The sequence below is a fragment of the Calonectris borealis genome, chromosome 23 (genome assembly GCF_964195595.1).
Source record: "Calonectris borealis chromosome 23, bCalBor7.hap1.2, whole genome shotgun sequence".
NCBI classification, from domain to species: Eukaryota; Metazoa; Chordata; class Aves; order Procellariiformes; family Procellariidae; genus Calonectris; species Calonectris borealis.
In genome coordinates, this window is record NC_134334.1 from 6,408,469 (window position 1) to 6,427,382 (window position 18,914).

Sequence of the window (18,914 nt, forward strand, 5' to 3'; positions counted from 1 at the left end):
CCGGCCCCAGCGCTTCCTGCTCCCTCTCCCAGATCGGCCCCAGCTGCCTCCCCGCCTCTTGCGGGGGCCGGGGCGGCCCGGGAGGAGGAGCCGCCGCCGCCCCGCTTCCTCCGCCCGTCCCCGCCGGGCGGGTCTGGTGCGTGGCACAGGCTCCGGCAGCCCCGGAGCTTTCTAGAGCCGCCGTCCGCTGGGTCCCTGCGGAGCGGCGCGGCGCCCGGGTCCGTCCCGCAAGCAGCGCGCCGGTCGGTGTCGGCTCTCGGGCTGGGGTCCAGGCGGGGAAGTCGCCTCCATGGTGCCTCCGGCGGTGCTGCTGCCCTGGGCGGTGCTGGCGCTGCTCGGGGCGGAGGGCGGCCGTGCCTCCGAGCAGGAAGGTAAGGGGGGGTCTGCTCCGGGGCAGAGGGCGGGGACCGGCGGCACGGGGAGCTGGTGGCCAGGCCAAGGGACGGGCACATCCGCTGTTGGGCCACCACTGGACCTTGGCGCCCCGGTCCAGCTCGGAGGCACGGCCCGACCTGCGGCTGGTGCCCGCTGCGGAGTCTGAGCCCGTGGGCGGCACTCGGAGCCTGCTGCCGAGTTCGGAGGCAGTGCACGGGCTGGCGTGGGTGTCCTCCGCACATGCTTCTTCAGCGCCTCAGTTACCAGACGGGCGCTCACAGCCCCGAGTTGTGTGAGACGAGCCTTGGACACCATTTCATCCCAGTAAAGTACTCGCAGTCCCTTGGGCTGCATCCCACCTGGGTCAGCCCTTCCTGCTTTTGAACTTACACAGTTCAAGAATTAGGTAACAGAGAGCATTTGATCCCAGACTGCCCACACTGTGACCTGAGATCCGGGATGCTCCTAAAATAACATCAGTCTATCCCCCCATAAACAGTTGGTAGATGCTCTGAAGAGTAGTTGGTAGAACAGTAGAGCTACAGAATGTCAGCCAGGCTGACAAAGAGGTTCACACACTGTCACTCTGCCAAGAAGTTTGGATAATTATCTCTGTCTTCATTAGAGAAGTGGCAATTAAGAGGAGATTTAATCTTGTTACCTAGACTATTTCCCTTCACAATGAGTGATTGTGCTATAGTTACCTATACTATATATATTACTTAATAATAATACAGTTAATATGTATCCATGGGAGTGTTGGAAGGGAGTTCTTTAGCTATAGTGGCATAAATAAAGCAAAATCATTTCAGCGTTTAGGATAACTATTAGACAAATGTAAGTAAGAAATTAATCTCTCTGTGCTATCCTGCCTTCCTTACACACCCCAAATCTTCTTTTTTAGTTTTTAGTAAGGTTTTAGAGCACACTAGAGATATAAAATTGGGGGCTGGGAAAAGAGAATGAGGTATGTTGGTTAGGAAGAGGATTTGGAATTAACTGCTTTCTTAAGCTGCCACTTCTGGCATGGCTCGAAGAAAAAATGCCTTACCTTTTCTGTGCCTCAGCTTCCCTGGAGTAATATGAGAATAATGATACTTATCTTCTCTCTTGCATGTTCTTTTAGATCTCTGCAAAAGCTCCAAGCATAGTTATTTGTAGTTAATCGAATCTTTAAAAATAAACTTTCGTAAATGTAAATTTAATACAGAGATTATATTATCCAGCATTAAATTGTGCACTGATCTTTTTATTTGATCCCTGTATTAATGGTATTTCCTGGGACACTATCTTAACAGGAAGTGGCACAGTAAGATTTCTCAAAGCACAGCCTAGGGATAAATTCATTTATTGTCTTAAAATGTAGCTGCAGCTGTGCTTTCCCTGTACAGTCAGGGCAGAAGTAAATAACTCTAAATTTTTTTGTGACTGAACTCATCTTGTCACTGATTTTTTCTCTTTGTAAAAGCTCAGAACCCTGTCATTTCACTGTGACATTGATATCAGAGTCCCTGTTCCAGTGCTTTGTCCTTACAGGATCCTTTTCATCTATAGTACTCAAAACTCTCACAAAAGTGGTAAATATCCTCTATTATCATTCTACAGATGGAAAAACAGAAGGATAGCAAGATTGGCTCCTTGTTGCATAGCAGAGCTAGGAGTATAGTCCAGCTTCCCTGGTTCCTAGTCCAGTGCTTGCTTTGTTAACCACACTGTGTTCATATTTTGCAGCCATACCATTATCAAATGTATTTATACGATTTCTAATTGTCAGCATGGCCCAAGGAGTCTCTGGGCCCAGAAGGCCCAGCTTAACAGACTAGGCTACCATTTCTACATATGAAAAGTAACTGTGACATGGAAAATAGGGAAGCATAAATCTGCTTTTGGAGGTTTTAAAATGCCTGCATATGATACTGAAATTAAAAAGATTTACTGCTCTGTCTCTGGAAATACCTACCAGTTGCACCAGTGCTTAGCAAGATCTTGGAGAAAGAGAAAAAAGGGTTAAAGGAGAAGCAGCGGAGGCAGCATAGCTCAGCCCAAGCTTCTAGTACTGGACTGAAGGAATGTCTCTTGGGACGGAAAGCTCTTGCTACTGCAGAGATTTCTCAGAACAGAAACTGAGCTTAATGTCTCTCAGAGTCCTACCCCCACAGACTAGTAATGAGAAGGGAATCTGTAACTTGGAATTCTGCTGGGGAGGATAATTGTCTCTGTGCTGGCTTTTCCATGCTCCAGTGAGTTCACACTCTGCACCGTGAAACCTTTTCTGTCTTAGAAACAGGACACCGCTTCCTGTTCATCCCTGTGAGCCCCTAGCTCTTGCATCTTGTCCAGTAAACTTCTGGCAGTCATATCATAAACAGTTTGTTGCTTTCTTGGGGTGGCAACATGAAAACGGACTAGTGATTTATTTAATGCGAGATGCCTGAGAATTCAGGCTGAAATAATTGCATAGTAGTCAGGCTCTTTTCTTTCTTTCTGTCTTTTATCATTATCATACGCTTCCTCCTCTCCTTTCAGGTACTAGAATTTGATGTTTGTCTTTACATTCCTGTCTGGCAAGCCCGCATTTGCCTCCCTCTTCATTGGCAGTATGATCTTCACCTTCTCAGAAACCACGAGCTCAGAGCTATCTAATAAAGCTGCCATGGTTTTCTGTGTGCCATCGTATGGCTAGAAACTTTAATGGCTTTAACATATTCCCTGAGGAGATATGTATTTCATTCATTTGTTTGCACCCTCTGACTGGACAGGACACAAGGAACTGGAGTTTGCTGGAGGAGCTGGATTAGGAATGCACTTCATATGTCTAAAAACCTGCCTTTAAAAACTGCACAAATGCAGGATTCATTTTCTTTTATTTATCACTCCCTTTGTCTGTCTGTGTGAATGTCTAACAAAATACAATTAGAGCTGACCTTCTATTGACTGTTCTCAATCTCTCCTCTCTTTTTATTCTGATGCAGGTAAAGGATTTTAGGAATTTCCTTGGGAACATCCTCTTTCTTCCGAACTTGGAGTCTTACACTTATTTTTTACTTTTGCTGCCTTTGTCAGATCTATCTAGGACTCCAGCTCCTAGATCCTTCCTCTCCAAGATTGGACAGAGTATCAGTTTGGGTACACTAGGAAGATGCATCTGGTACATCCATTGAAAAAAATCATTGTTCCAAAAGAAGCCTGCTCAAGCCAAGAAAATGTGCTTTCAGGTTTTCCTGGTATTTTCTGATGTTAAAATCTGATGGCCAGGATTCGCATTTAAGCACTGTTGCCAGAGCCTATACAAATTCCTACTTAAGCAAAAGGGTTAAGATGAAGAATAGCATTTAATCATTACAATGAGGAAACCAGAGCTGCCACATAAAAATCATATTCCACTGGTGCTATAGAGAAACTTCTGAAAGAGAACTTCAGGATTTAGCTTTGTTGTTTTTAAGGGACTGGAAATGAAAAGCAAGTTTGGGAGGAGAATGTAAATGAAAGTTATGGCAGAATTAAGTTCACATTGTGTATGTATGAAAAAATCTGGAAAACACCTCAGGAATGCAGTAGAAAATTGTAGCAGCCATGGAGAGGGAATAATAACATTTAGCCTAATTTTGGTCTTCCCTACACCCAGTCAATGCTGAGTGACAGAAGAGCAACTCTGTGGGGAACAGGAAGCCAATTGCATTAATGGATGACTTCCAAATGGACATTTTGTAGTATTTTTTATTTTGTAGTAATTTTTTATTTTCTATTTTTTTTTCCTTCTATTTTGTATCTTCAAGTTTAATTTCCTTCATACTCTATGTGAGAGAAGTGTAGCTTTCAATAGCAGGGCAAAAAAACACTTAATACATTACATTTTCTTTTTCTAGCTCATAACTCAGGCAATGAAATTGTACCTTTACATAATCCCTCATTTTATACCGAGGACCAAGTTCTAATCTCCGCTGCAAAGGAACAGTCTTGCTTGTGCTGCAATTAGTTTTGGGTTCTTCAGTCAAACACTGAAATTTGAAGGCACCTTTGCCATGTTCTGTCCCCTGTGGTAGTTAGTTCCTCCAGTAAAACATTGGCTACGTCCACGCTTTCTTTTTTTCCCCTTCACGAATCTTTGATGAGTTGATGCCAAGAAAATCCAGGTAGCAAATAAGTAGGATTTGAAGCTGGTTTTCTTCCTGAGGTTGAAGCTTTGTGGTCTAGTGAGGAGACCTATAGTGCAGATAGAGAGAATTCAGTGAGGTGTAAGCAAGCTGTTTTCGTCTCAGCAGGATATGGTAGCTCCACAGCTAGACTACCTTCCTTGCCTGATTTCAAATGAACCTGGACATCTGTCAATGTCATATAGAACAGACGTCCTTGAACGGCAGTGACTGCGCAAAAGTTGGGACTTCTGGATTCTATTGCTGGATTCATGGTCAACTTAAAGAATGTACTGAGAAAGTCACTTTGCTTCTCAATGGTTGGATTTTGACTTCCCTTTGTCAAATCTGTCAAGTACCTTTAAGACTATTGATCCCTACCTTGGCTCAATATCTGTTAGTAAAGCCTCTTTGTTAAGTATGGAACAGCTGGTTGTAAAAACACAAGTCGAATGTGTCTCTTGTGCTTTCTCCTGTATGCAGAAAACCTGCTGGTTCTTACTGTTGCCACCAAGCAGACTGAGGGATTCCAACGCTTTAGAAGATCAGCCCAATTCTTCAACTACAAAGTCCAGGTGATGGCTAGCAGCCTCAGTGGTGGTTGGTCAAAAGGAGTTTTGAAGTGTGGAATGGATAAGACTTGGCCACAAAGTGATAACATAAAAGCTCAGGAGAGGACACACCTACTCAGCTGGCTGAAAAATACTGCGACTGGGGCATTTCTGCAGCAGTCTCTTATTCCATCCTGAGTGTTATCTTGAGATCCATAACTCCTGCTTAAGGGAGCCCCATGGCACTTTTCCGTTGCAATGCCAAAACACGCAGTACAGAGTGTGCTCCTGTCCCTGTTGCTGAGAGTGCTTTGTTACTGTGCTATGTGTTACTCTAACTGTCCATCCCGGAAAATGGTTCAAAGGCTGGCATATATACCTCGTCCATCTGTCCTGATGCTGGTTTTTTTGTTGTGATTTGCACTGGGAGTTATCAGGACTAGTGAGGTTGTGGGTTCTGGTTCTTTCTGGTGTGTCTTGCCGGGAAAGTGACCTATTCAATGGACCCTGTGCCTGTCGTTCTTTAGGTGCTGGGGCTGGATGAGGAGTGGCAAGGTGGAGATGACAAGAAGCCAGCAGGAGGTGGGCAGAAGGTCCGTCTCTTGAAATCAGCTTTAAAGCAGTATGCAGATAAGGAAGACTTGATCATCCTTTTCGTAGAAAGGTAATGGGTTGGAATGTATTTGCCATGAACTGAATCATAAGGCTGTTTGGACAGGTTCTTACTAAGAAGAAATTAACTGTGAAGTAGATTGCTTTTGGAAGGTGTGTCCAGACCTCCTCCGTTTTTTTTCCCCGTGAATTCTCTGCAGTTGCCTGAGAGTTGCTCAGAGCTGCATCCGTGGCAGCTGGGATTCCAACTCTTGTATAAAAAGTTGATAGCGTTATACCTGTTTCGCCAGGGTGGAATTTGGCTGCCTCTGTCTGCAGAGAATGAGCAGACAATTTCTGTGGATCTAGGCCTGTGTTTTATAAGGTGAGGCAGGCTGCAATACAATCCTGAGAGCCAAGAATTACTCTGCCAGAGAAATGTGAAGAGAGAAAAGGACGATTTGGAGTCTCAGTGTCTTTTCATATGCCCAGCAACAGGCAGGACTGGGATCCCTGTATCTGTCTCTAGCTCCCACGGCAGGAATATATCATCTTTTGCCGCTCTGAGTGTCTATGTGCGTCTAGAGAAGTTGGGAATGAGTAATCTCTGGAATGAGCAACTTTTTCACTCACCAAAATGAGTTTGAAGTATGCAAATCCTCTTGCAGAAAATGCAAGTCTCATTCTGGGAGTGTCACCTGGGAATTCAGTTCTAGCCGGTACTGAAGAGATAGCGGCTGGAGTGCAGCATCCAGTGACTACTGTCCGGTATAGGTTCCTCCTGAAGATTTGCAGGGAGCTCAGTGGAGAGTGGCAGGATGCCAAAAGATATAAAAAGCATGACCTATGGGTTTGTTCAATCTAGAAAGGAATGGCAGAGTAATTCTTCCTCTGAGAATTAAAAAGTTGTTACAAACAGTGAGGGCACCAGGGCTTCACAGTTCCAAATAGGGGAAAAGCAAGAAGAGATCAGCATGTTTTGCAGCTTGGAAGATTTGTTTTTATCATCAGTGAAAACTTTGTAAAGATAAGAATGGGCGTAAGTTGCCCCAAGCCAGTGTGAATCTTCTGCAGTGGAAAGTAACATCTTCCACTCTATGAATAAGATTGCACTTCAATTAGCTATAATTATGACAAAAAATGTAATACTGTGAAGCAGAACTAAAAGAAAGGGATTCCTAAAGAATTAGCTGTTTCTAGAAACTTTTCATCTGACATGTTTTTCTGACTCCATTCCTTTCTGTCCCTTTCTTGTCTGTCTTTTACTCTAGCTATGATGTACTCTTTGCTTCGGGCCCCACAGAACTGCTAAAGAAGTTCAGACAAGCCAAGAGCAAGGTGGTCTTCTCAGCAGAGAACTATATCTACCCAGACAGAAGGTTGGAAGCCAAGTACCCTCAGGTGCAAGATGGAAAGCGCTTCCTGGGTTCTGGAGGTAAGACGCAGAACCTTCTTTCAGCTGAGAACCTCTCTCAGCTTTTTCCCCCTATTAGAAGGCCTTTGGGAGAAGTAGCAAGGGACCAGGTGTGGAAAGCATCTTTACAGAAGTCGGTGCAAACTGAAGCCCGGTGCATAACTGGCTGTAATGGAAAGACTAACAATGCTCCTGTCTTTTACCTGCCGGAGGGGACATAGCTATGAATTGCCTGTAGGGGATAGGAACCTGCTCCCTATCCCTTCTGCCTTTTCAGTGAGACTTGTCATTCAGGGTGTGGGTATCTGAGCTTTTCTGATGCTGAAGATACAGGTTTGATCCTGGTGTCATTCCATGTTGGGAAGTGCGGTCTATACATGCCTTTGCTGAAAGCTGGTGTACCTCTGCAGCAACAGAGGGTGGAGTGAAAGAAGTAAGAGTATATGTATACAGGAGTACTTCCCTTTTTTGGTTGTATGGGTTGAAGCACCTCTTCACACTTACTCCTGCAGGCTTCATAGGTTATGCTCCAAACCTGAAGAAGCTTGTGGAGGAGTGGAAAGGACAGGACGATGACAGTGACCAACTCTTCTATACGAACGTCTTCTTGGATCCAGAAAAAAGAGTAGGTGTAGCTAGATTTTGGGATTAGGAGGAGTTGTCTGAGAAGCATTGCTGTTAATCCTCTGTGCAGTATCCCTGTTGACAGTAAAAGAAGTTAATCACATACATACTGACCCTGAATTACTGCCCTGGCATCCTTACATGAAAAAGGCCAGTAGTATGTCTAATTACCCATTTTCTTTCTAAAAATTTGCATTCTAGTCACTACCCCTTTGTTCTATTATTAGCAGTTTTTATCTTTAAGCTTAAAATGTGAATGGGAAGACAGATGTCTTAAAACAAGTCTTACTGGAAACTCATACCAGTATCTGTGTGTGCTGATGTTTAAAGCTATTGAGTGTGGCAGAACTGACCAGCCTCCTCCCAGGGGATGTGAAACCCAGACTTTTAAGTGTGTATCCTCCCTGCAGAGTGCGGTGCTGACTTAGAGATACCCAACCTAGCGCTCAAGTACATTGTAGGTAAAGGGGCAGATGAGGCCTGAGCAGATTTGAGGTGATAAAAGGGACAAAGGTTCACAGCCCAGTAGCCACTGTTGTGCCACAGGACAGGGACCATGGGCATACAGTGCGTAGTCCTGCTGGAACAAAGAGGCTGCCACTGCCTTCAGCAAACACCTCCAGATCCTGACTGACAAAATCTGCGTCAGCCTATGTAGCATGCCACGTAACGCCATACAGAAGCCTGGAATGGACCCTGGAAGCATCATTGCCGTTCCAGCACCGTGCGGTGCACACGCCAAATCATCCAGCCCACAGGGTGATTCTGCTTCTGTTGTCCCTGCCCAGTTCTGCATTACGCAGTGCAGTCTGTCCCTGGGGGACACCACAAATGCATGGGAACTAAGAAGTCAAACTGTAACAGAAAAGTCAAGAGGAAGCATTTGAAATAGGAAACTGCTTTCAGACTGATTAGAGAAGGAGTTGCACTTCTTTACCAGCAAGGCTGGTAAAAAATTCAGAACAGCTGCACTTTTTTCCTTCCCCAAATCTGAATATGCCCCATGATATTTTAACATGAACAGTTCCTTTAATGTTCTCATCTGCAGTTCTGGCCCTATGCCACGCAAAGGCTGAGTAATTCCACTGACTTGGCGTTCAGACAGCGGATGTTAGCACCCTGCTATCCTTTCCAGTAATCAATCTTAATAGGTGCCTGGAGGGACACTGAACTCTGTTATGTCAGAGCTGGATTTTAGTCTGACAAAAATCCAGTCAGAGTGTGACTTTCAGCAGGGGATAAAAACAAAGACTGCATGAGCTGGCCTTGCACCCTTACTGTGTTCTGGTTTGACACAGGTACCTGGGGCCCTGTGGATAGATGGCAAGAAACTGACTTCATAGCAGATGTTTTTGCTATCTTGGCATTCCTGCATGCTACCCATGGGTTTTATATGACTGTGCTGCAAATGTACTTCATTAATCTGCTGCTTATTATTGGCACACCCACAGCAGCTTTAAAATGTTTATTTGCATGGTTTTGCCTAATATAGTATGTTTAAATTGTTTTAGAAAATGGCGAATTGTCCCAGATTCGAGTGAAAATGAGGATTAGCTGGGAATGTTTTAGGCTTCAGAGCTTGGAGAGTACGGAAGTGATTATAGGAATGTGATGTATCTTTGCTCAGCATAGGGTCTCTCACATGTAAAGAATGGATGCCCACTTGTGTTCTAATTAAGGTTATTTATCTCATTCTTTTAAAGGGAAGTATCAACATCAGTCTAGACCAAAGAAGCCGGATCTTCCAAAACCTAAATGGAGCATTAGGTGAGATGGAAGAAGGAAGCTCATTTCTCCTTGGAATGCAACTGCATGCTGACACCAGAAATAAAGTTATGTTGTGGCTGAAGGGATTAAATTTCAGAAATTCCTGTCCCTGCAAAATAAGCCTCAGTAAAAAGCCTCTGTCAGAGTTCTGGGATTTATTTGCAATTCCACTGTGACCAACTAGGTTCTCGTTGCAACTCCCTCTTCACTTGGGGGAATGCAGGTCAGGTTTTCCATCTTACACCTCCTTGCCACTTTGATCTCCAAGCGTGTCGGATTGCATTAGCGTTGGGGATTGAAACTGGGAGGGACTTCAGTGCAAGTAATAACACATAACCCTGCCTAGGGCTTGCTTGTCTTTCCGCTTCAGGACTGTGTGTGGAATGCCACAGAAGGTGAGATGCAGCCAGACACTGCCTGTGCGCACCCGCTGACCGTACCAGGCTTCTGACCTGCCCTGCTGATTGATTAATTTTGCTAGTCCTGGCAAAAGTGATTCACTTGCTCTCCTGACACTACTGCCTAATGTTTTCAGTTTATAGTCTTGCACCACTCCATCTTTATTCCAGTCAGGTAAAAAATGATAACGGCAGTGTAGTCTTTGGCTCCTGTGCTCATTATAACAATGATAGACCGGAGCTTGGACCTGTACTAGTCTGTTTTCCAAAGGATTTTGTGTGGTTGTGTTGAGGAGACATCTTGGATGATCTCTGCTGGGAGGATGGACTTTTGTCTGGGGTGAAAAAGAGAGACAGCAGGTGCTTAGAATGCTTAGGTGAGAAGGGCCTGAGTCCTCCCTGGCCATCAATAGCTGTTCCTCACGGCACAATTTGTCACTGCCAGTGTTGAAAGACTGTTTCAGTGTGGCTTCTGCCAATTCCCAGTAGAAGGCATATTTGTCAGCCCAACAAGCTGCACTCTTTGTCCAACTTCCCAGCCATCCTCCTGTTACCTCACAGGATCATTCTGAACATTTTTTCTCCTTTCTGGATATGGTCTGTAGCCCTTAAACTACTTGTGCATGGTTATCCATGTCTATGCTTTCATTTTTCAGCAGTTGTTCAGTAGAAATGAGGCATTGTGCTGCTAATTACTAATAAAAGCCTTCCTTTGTTAATATGATGGCAATGTCATTTCCAGATGAGGTAGTTCTGAAGTTTGAAAACTCACGAGTCAGAGCAAGAAACTTGTTATATGACACTCTGCCTGTGGTGATTCATGGAAATGGACCCACCAAGGTAAGTGGGCATCCTGAGGGAAAGATTTGATATGTATTTGTTGCAAAGTGACCCTTTAGGCTCGAATGTATCAGGTTACTGTCTTCCCATATATTGACTTTCCCTATGTACATTTACATTTGAGAAACAGTAAGTGGTCCACGTTCATAGCAGCGAGATGGGTCTGGTTCAAAGATCAGCGTGTAATTAGACCCTCAGGCTGTCATGCTTTTTAGATTCTTTAGTCCAAGAAGAAGGTAAATGAAGTTCCGATGAAATGTGGTCTTGCACTGGGCATGGATGCAAAGAAACTCCCCTGCCCTGTAACGCGTAACATGGCAAATTGCCTTTTGCAGCTGCAGTTGAACTACCTGGGAAACTACGTTCCTCAAATATGGACATTTGAGACTGGCTGTACTGTGTGTGATGAAGGTCTGCGAAGCCTCACAGGGTTTAAGGTAAGGCTGATGTCTATTCAAAGCTCTCAAGACAAGTCGTACAATTACAGTGGAATCTTATGTGTCTGAGCCACCACTTCTCTCCTCTTCTCACTGAATGTAGGATGAGGCATTGCCAATGATTCTGATTGGCATTTTCATCGAGCAGCCCACCCCATTCCTCTCCCAATTTTTCTTGCGGCTTCGTAACCTTCATTACCCAAAGCAACGAATCCAGCTCTTCATTCACAACCATGTAAGTAAAGTTGGCCTGTGATGGTCATAGCAGATGTGGGGAAAATGTATACCTCCTCCTGTGCTGTAGGCACCTTTGCAACCTTTGACTAGACTTCCAGGCTCTGTAATCCCAGTACTTACCTGCAATGGCACCTATAAGATAGCTACATCCAGCTGTAGAGATGTGGAAGTGGGAAGAACTGTTGCTCATCTGGTTTGGCATTTTCAAGAACAGAAGGCTGAGCAGCCTGGGGTGAGCCCATCTCATCTGTTTTTCCTTATTTTTCCTTTGGCATAGGAGCAACATCACTTGATGCAGGTGGACTCTTTTGTTAAAGAGCATGGCAAAGAATACCTTGCCATCAAAGTGATTGGACCAGATGATGAGGTGGAGAATGCTGAGGCGCGTAACCTGGGCATGTAAGTGAAGAGGCCATACGTGATGGCTAGCAGAGTCAGCCTGTGTCCAAACTAAGGCAGTCCAGTTTTTCTGAGTATCATCGCTATCAAGTGGATGCTTCTCTTCTTTCAGTCACCCTCTTCTTTCAATTTTCCTAGCATTAACTCCCCACGCCCATTATATATTGGAAAAAAATCAGCCCCGATACCAGCTCCCTTTCTCCAGTTTCAGAAACCAAGTTCTCACTGGTCCTTTGCTCTGTTAGAAGGATAGCCCTGTACCTCCCACCCCCATCAAGCATATGCCCAGTCATAGATCACAAAGAATATGCACCTATATCTCTGAAGAGGAGGAGTGTGGTAGTAAAACTAAGACCTAGTGGCAGAGTATCTTCCTGATACTTCCTGAGTATCTTGTGATAAGGAGGTGCGAGTTTGAGCTCAGGTCTGGATTTGGGCCAATCGTAAATGGGAACCTCTTCAGTTTGTGCTGGGGAAACGGTTTGCTAAATGTTGATTTTGGCTGTGTCTCAGTGCGTGCTATTGGATACCGAATCTGATGTGCTTGTACTACGCTAGCCTTCTGGGTTGTTAAGTTAAACTGAACCCAGAAGAAGACCTTTAGTCTACAAAGCACCCAGAAGAAGACCTTTAGTCTACAAAGTGAGGGAATTCCTGATGTTCTGTCCCTTGTCTTGGTCTGTTCTAGGAGGATTTTGATGTGAGTTTTCTTGTTCTCTGGCTATAGGGATTTGTGCAGAAAGGATCCTGACTGTGACTATTACTTTAGCCTGGATGCTGAGATAGTTCTGAAGAACACAGAAACGCTAAGGATCCTGATCGAACAGAACAAGTGAGTTCTTTGGTCGGAGCAATCCTTACTGGTCATCTTTCACATGAGGAAGACAGTGAGCTCTTTTATCACTGGGATGTGTAAGGCACTAGAACTGTGTCAGAGATGGAATGTTAGACAAACACCTCTTACTTGGTCTTTTTTTACTGTAGTTGTAATCCCTGGATTTTAGGCAGTGGATGTAAATCATCCCTAGTTTTGTCTTTATATAGTCGCTAGAACAAATTGGATTCTAAGAGACCTGCTGCAGGGTGCAGTTAGATAGAAGATTGTGACCATATTTGCCCTTTCGTATGTGGAATTTTATTCCAACAGAGTTAACAGAAGCAGCAACTCTGTAAGTGAGCGAGAATCTAACTCTTACGGTCCTGTGGTTTGTAAATATTTTCCTTTTCTTCTTGTCCTGCATACTGTCCTGCAATTCCTTTTTCTTTTGTGCCCTCAGGCTGGTGATTGCCCCGCTGGTAAGCCGTCATGAAAAGTTGTGGTCAAATTTCTGGGGAGCTCTGAGCCCTGATGGATACTATGCCCGCTCAGAAGATTATGTGGATATTGTTCAAAGGCGGAGGGTGTGAGTATGCAAAGAGTGTTTCTTACTGATACAATCCCTCAAATGTAAAGCTAGCTGCAACACATCCATCAAACCAGCTAATGTCAAAGAACCAGACAGCACAACTGTCTTTGTGTATAGAACAGGAAAAGAAGTCTGTACTCCCATTTGGAAGCTGCTCTATGTTGTCCTCTGAGCAGAGACGATAACATACTTTGGGCAGATGTTTTTATGATCAGAGTAAGGGTTTGAGAGTCCTGACTCTGCTGAAATCACTTCCTTTTGCTCATGTCATGTTTTCCCACCTGTGGATTATAGTTAGCATGATCCTTAAAATCCTGTAAAGTGCTGTTTAATCTTTATCAGCTAGTCTTCATAAAATACCAGGTGATCCTTGAATGGAAGATTCACAAAATATAATTGCTGGTTCATTCTTATTCTTGAGGGGCCCTCTTTTTTTTTTTTTTAGGCCATTATATGGGCGATAAATGCTGGAAATCAGCTTATGCAATTTTGGCTGATTCAGTTTTTTAAAATCACTGGAAAAAATATGTTGATCTCTCTGGGAAGAGATTCAAGCCGTTAATTATGTCCCTAGCGAAAACACACAGTAGCAATTAATTGCTTTCACAGTGGACTAGCATTTGTGCAGCTTAAAAGCTGTGAGCAATGTAAGTGATTTTTCCTGGAATTACAATTCCTATTGGTGTGGTTTCTCCCTACTGTTCTGAGTTGGCTCATCTAGGCAAGCCTAGCTGATACTGCAGTGCTGCCTGCCATCCCGTCAAGTCCAGCAGTTTTTGTCTTAGTGCTATTTCAAGTCTTACTCTCCTACCCCTGTTTCAGCGGGCTTTGGAACGTTCCCTACATCAGCAGCGTTTACATGGTTAAAGCCAAGGCTCTGCGATCGGAGCTTGACCAGGGAGATCTCTTCCACAGTGGCAAGCTGGATGCTGACATGGCTTTCTGCCACAATGTTCGGAATCAGGTCAGTCAAGGAGGGAGAGGCTGGCAGGGGAGAACTGCATGCCAGAGTGGAGGTGACAAGATTAAGTAATTTCAAGGCATTCAGCTCTGACGGGGCATGGGACAGGATGAATTGGCATTACTCAGTACTGTGCAGGCTTGGAACAGCATGGGATTTCTGTCTTGCTGTGAAACCACACAGAGCCAGAGACCACTAAATGTGGATAACATTTTTGTTCTTGGGCCTGTTCAGGGCTGTTCTAAATGGGGTTGGCAGGGTAAGAAGGAAGAACCTAATTTCACAGTAGCTGCTCTGCTCTGCTTCCAACCCTGGCTGACAAGAGGCACGGAATTACTGGCTCTGGATATAACCTTTCAAAGTTCCTCATTCCAGGGTGGAAATTAAACTGAAGGCCCACGGGAGAAAGAATGAGTAAATGAGCAGCTTGAGCAAAGCCATCATCATTGGGGAACTGTCCAGTGCTTATATTTCATAGTGGCTCACAGAAATGTGAGGCCTGGAAACAAAGCTTGATTGTTTCCCTTTGTCCTGCAGGGAGTCTTTATGTACCTGTCAAATCGGCATCAGTTTGGACACATACTGTCCCTGGAGAATTATCAGACAACTCACCTCCACAATGACCTCTGGCAAATATTCAGCAATCCTGAGGTGAGATAACCTGCATGCTCAGCAGACTTAGCAACGTGGCATGTGAAGATTTGATGACTAACTTCACCAATAAGGAAGGTCCAGGCTTTGTACTAACGATGTCTCTCAGGTGGGATGAGGAGCATAGTCACAGAATTTAAAGAAACGGTGTTCATGTGATTCGTAACATCTGGATCTTCAAAGCCTGTGAAACACTGCTGCATGAGTGCCTGGCCTTTCACTGCCTCTAACCAGGCTCCAAAGAAATGACTGGTTTGCTTATCTTTTAACTGCAGGACTGGAGAGAAAAGTACATCCATGAAAACTACACGGCAGCTCTGAAAGGGAAATTGGTAGAAATGGTAAGAAAACTTGCTCTTATCCATCAGAACAGAGATTAGCATCAGGATAATGCTTGTATCATCACTGTTGTCATTCTCAGGAATAAGCAGTTCAGCATGACCTCATAGTCTTTCAAATCCAGAGGAAATACGACCTTGAAAGTATTTTTAGAGCCAAATCATTCTTCTAGAAGTACATCTCCAGCTCTCTTAAGTGGAAGTGGGGCGCATAAATCAGAAGACAAATTTCTATCCTCAATATTTTAGTTACTTTCCACGTAAACTGACTCAATATACAGTTGGTTTAGTCTTACTTCTTTTGCCTCAAGCACCTGTCCTTGTTTCTGCTATTCTCACCTGTCTACTTTCTGCAGCCCTGCCCAGATGTTTACTGGTTCCCCATATTCACTGACACTGCCTGTGATGAGCTGGTGGAAGAAATGGAACATTATGGCCAGTGGTCCACAGGCGACAACACGGTAAGAAAAAGCAGGAGCTTTTTGATCTCTGGGTCACACCATTATCCATGCGTATTTGGTGGCAGCAGTGCCTCCTGTAGGAAGGCGTTAGATCCCACAGTTAAACCAGGAAACTGGAGGCAATACTCTAATTTTGTTCCTGATTAATTCTGTGATTTTGCCCCTGTTCTTAAATGTGAATTAATTTTTCTGAGTCCTCTTTAGTGTCCTCTGAAGCTACAGTGTTCAGCCCTTCTGATAGTAATATTGTTTACCTTAGGTTTTAATTACTGTTTGAAATGAGTTTTCCATCCTGGAAGTTCATATTTATTTGTAGTTACCAGGAACAAGTGCCTGTCATTCCTGAAGTCCAAGGTTCCCATCCTTATGGGTATTTTCATGATTCTATTTCAGGACAGCAGAATACAAGGAGGATATGAGAATGTCCCAACTATTGACATACACATGAACCAAATAGGCTTTGAAAGAGAATGGTATAAGTTTCTTCTGGACTATATTGCACCCATCACAGAGAAACTGTACCCAGGATACTATACCAAGGTATGTATACTTTAGCATCAAGACTCGTGGTCAGCTCAACACCTTCTCCAGTTGCAACTTTGTGAAAAGACTGCTAGAATCCTCTAGCAATATGCATTCTGTTTCCCAGTATGGAGGAACTGACCCTGGAGTACGACATAAGTATATGCATCAGGAAATACACAATTTCCTAATGACATTCTCCTGCCTTATTGTTGCCTTTCTCTCCTAGCAGTGGGATGCAACTTAAATATTACACCCTGCTCTGCAGCGCAGTAGCCATGGACTACTATAGCCCTGTAACAGATGTGCACTTTGTTCTTCTCTCCTGCAGACTCAGTTCGAGCTAGCCTTTGTAGTTCGCTACAAACCTGACGAGCAGCCCGCTTTAATGCCCCATCATGACGCTTCCACCTTTACCATTAACATTGCTTTGAACCGAGTTGGAATAGACTATGAGGTAAGTGTTTGCCAGTGTGTAAGAATGCAGTACATCCTCTTGAGCAGTCCAGGCAGCTGAAAACCCTTTCCTTACCCATATCTGGCTTCTGCACACTAAGGATTGCAGTTAATGACTGGGCTAGGGTAGAAAGATTTTTGAATGCATCGGAACACAGGAGATTCCCCAAGCACCTTCTCATATTTTCGGAAGGGCTGCCAGGAGAAGGCAGAGACCCGTTCCCTGAGGTGCTTTTACCAAGCTGATGTGTCTCTTGTTTTGTTTCCATCAGGGAGGAGGCTGCCGGTTCCTGCGCTACAATTGCTCCATTCGAGCTCCACGGAAAGGGTGGACCCTTATGCATCCAGGACGCCTGACCCACTATCATGAAGGTCTTCCAACCACCAAAGGAACCCGTTATATCGCAGTGTCCTTTCTTGACCCCTAGAGCCATGCTTCACAGGAAGGACCTTTCCTGGCCCTGCTCACTGCTGACTGAGTGGAAACAGGGAATGCTGCTGAGAGTTTCTAAGGCATTGATCAAACCTATTTGGATATTGATTTTTAACGATATTTTAAGACTCCACTACTGGAAGATCTCCCTCTCTGATACTGCAGGTAATATCTGGGAATATTGCTGTAGAATTTGGAAGGAGATTTTGTGCCTTCATTTTTGATTCTGCTCCTCATCCACTGTTTCTTGGAAATGCGATTTACTTGAACCTTCATTGATTGGTTGGCTTTACAAAAATGCTTTCTTGGACTGGAAATCCAGCTTTTTGGAGGCAAGTCACAAGCTCTCTCTCCAAGTAGCTGGAAGCCCATTTTCATCCACAGCGTATACGAGACTGGACGTTAGACAGTAATTCCTGGATACTATTCCAAATATAAACCAATCAGGGAGCTGACTCTGGGAGTCATAACAGTTAAATGTCATACCAGATGAAACTCAGTAATAAGAGCCTGAAGATCATCTGATTCCTTACCTCTTTGCAGTCCTTGGAAGCATATCACAAAGTTCAAAGCAGCAGCAGTGGCAATATAGGGGCTTCCGGTTAGCTAAAGGAAGGTCCGCTAATGATACTTTACCTCTGGGATTAGACTGAAGAGATAAAAGATAGCCTCCCTATCTTCTATTACTGCAGCTAGAAGGACCATGCATACCCAGACAAATTCAGACCCTGTTGGTATGTGTAGACAAAATCTAAGAAAGGGAAGGCTGAGAATAACTAGACTGATCAGGAGGACTTCACTGCTGAATTGTCTCTGTTCTATCCCATGTTCAGATTGTCAAAAGCTGTCATCGATCTCTGGATAACAACCCAGAGGTCCCAGTGGTCTTTGGTGGCCTCATTCCAGTTCTCAGAGATTGTTTTGATAATTTTCTTTGCATCTAATTTGAATGGGCCATCAAAGAGCTGTGCTCTGGTACGTAGAGGAAATCATTATTCAGTGTTTCTATTATTTGAGATTCCAAACCAAAACACTCCACTACAGACGCTTCTCCAGTGGGGTCGGGGCTGATAGAAATGAGTGGTTGGAAAGTGCTGAGAGATTCTGGTGAGCTGGTAGGTGTAAGAATCTGTCTAGACTAGACCTATGGTTAGAGAGGGGAGGGGGAGAAACCTTTCCTGCCATTGCCTGTGAGATACCCGCTCTGCTTATCAGACACCATTATGCTCTGGCTCTGCCAGACTAGGATGTTTCACAACCTGTAAATTCACAGCATGATTGTCCTTAGGTAAAAAAATCTTCCTCTTAGTTCTCTGTGTCTTCAGCTTCTACTGTCTAATTGTCGGTGTAGAGCCCCTTCATCTAGGACGGGTCGCATTAAGGCAGGCAGAATAGCTTTAGACGTGTAAATTCTGGCAGGGAACTTTATACAATTTGAATGGACCCGAGGAAGGCGACGTGGACCTTTTTCCGCTGCTTTCCACGTGCTTTTTAGGTCTATCTCAAGGCTACACACTCACGCGTGCCCAAGGGAGAAAAATCCAGGCAACGACAATCAGTTTGAAAAATAAAACAATAATAAATCTTGTTAGGTGAAGTCCAGAACTATCTGTTACCAAATGAAGGGACGCGATAGGCCAATCGTTGAGATGTTGAAAAGGTGTATGTATTTATTCAGCAGGTTTTTGTTTTTCACTTATTTTGTTGCGTCTTTCCTCTGCCCAGTACGGTGATTGGAATTAATCGGGAGTCTGTCACACGAGATGTACAGTTTCAGCCATTAAACCCTTACCCCACGGTGACGCCGTCGGTGGGTTTGATTCCTGCGCGGGGCGCTGGCGGCCGCCGCCGCCTCCCGTGAGGCCTCGGGGGCGGCGCCCTCAGACTACCGCTCCCATGGTGCCCCGGGAGCGGGCCCGC

At 44.6% G+C, this 18,914-nt stretch overlaps 1 protein-coding gene across 1 annotated transcript; it reads left to right on the forward strand.

Moving 5' to 3' along the window:
* Positions 1-154: 154 nt before the first annotated feature.
* On the forward strand, positions 155-18,796 carry PLOD1 (procollagen-lysine,2-oxoglutarate 5-dioxygenase 1). The gene is made up of 19 exons (XM_075172520.1): positions 155-371; positions 4,992-5,083; positions 5,587-5,723; positions 6,922-7,085; positions 7,577-7,689; positions 9,392-9,455; positions 10,596-10,693; positions 11,029-11,130; positions 11,234-11,365; positions 11,645-11,766; positions 12,494-12,598; positions 13,044-13,169; positions 13,995-14,136; positions 14,671-14,784; positions 15,060-15,125; positions 15,479-15,583; positions 15,977-16,123; positions 16,437-16,562; positions 16,834-18,796. Exons 1-19 carry the CDS (start codon positions 290-292, stop codon positions 16,987-16,989), a joined length of 2,193 nt encoding a protein of 730 aa, XP_075028621.1. The 5' UTR covers positions 155-289; the 3' UTR covers positions 16,990-18,796.
* Positions 18,797-18,914: the final 118 nt, after the last annotated feature.

What these genes read in the sequence shown, in the direction of transcription:
- PLOD1 (XM_075172520.1), top strand. Translation starts at nt 290, where the DNA reads ATGGTGCCTCCGGCGGTGCTGCTGCCCTGGGCGGTGCTGGCGCTGCTC. An exon ending in AGCTCTTCATTCACAACCAT is followed by an intron (nt 11,366 to 11,644) that starts GTAAGTAAAGTT and finishes CCTTTGGCATAG; the next exon opens with GAGCAACATCACTTGATGCA. An exon ending in ATCCTGATCGAACAGAACAA is followed by an intron (nt 12,599 to 13,043) that starts GTGAGTTCTTTG and finishes TTGTGCCCTCAG; the next exon opens with GCTGGTGATTGCCCCGCTGG.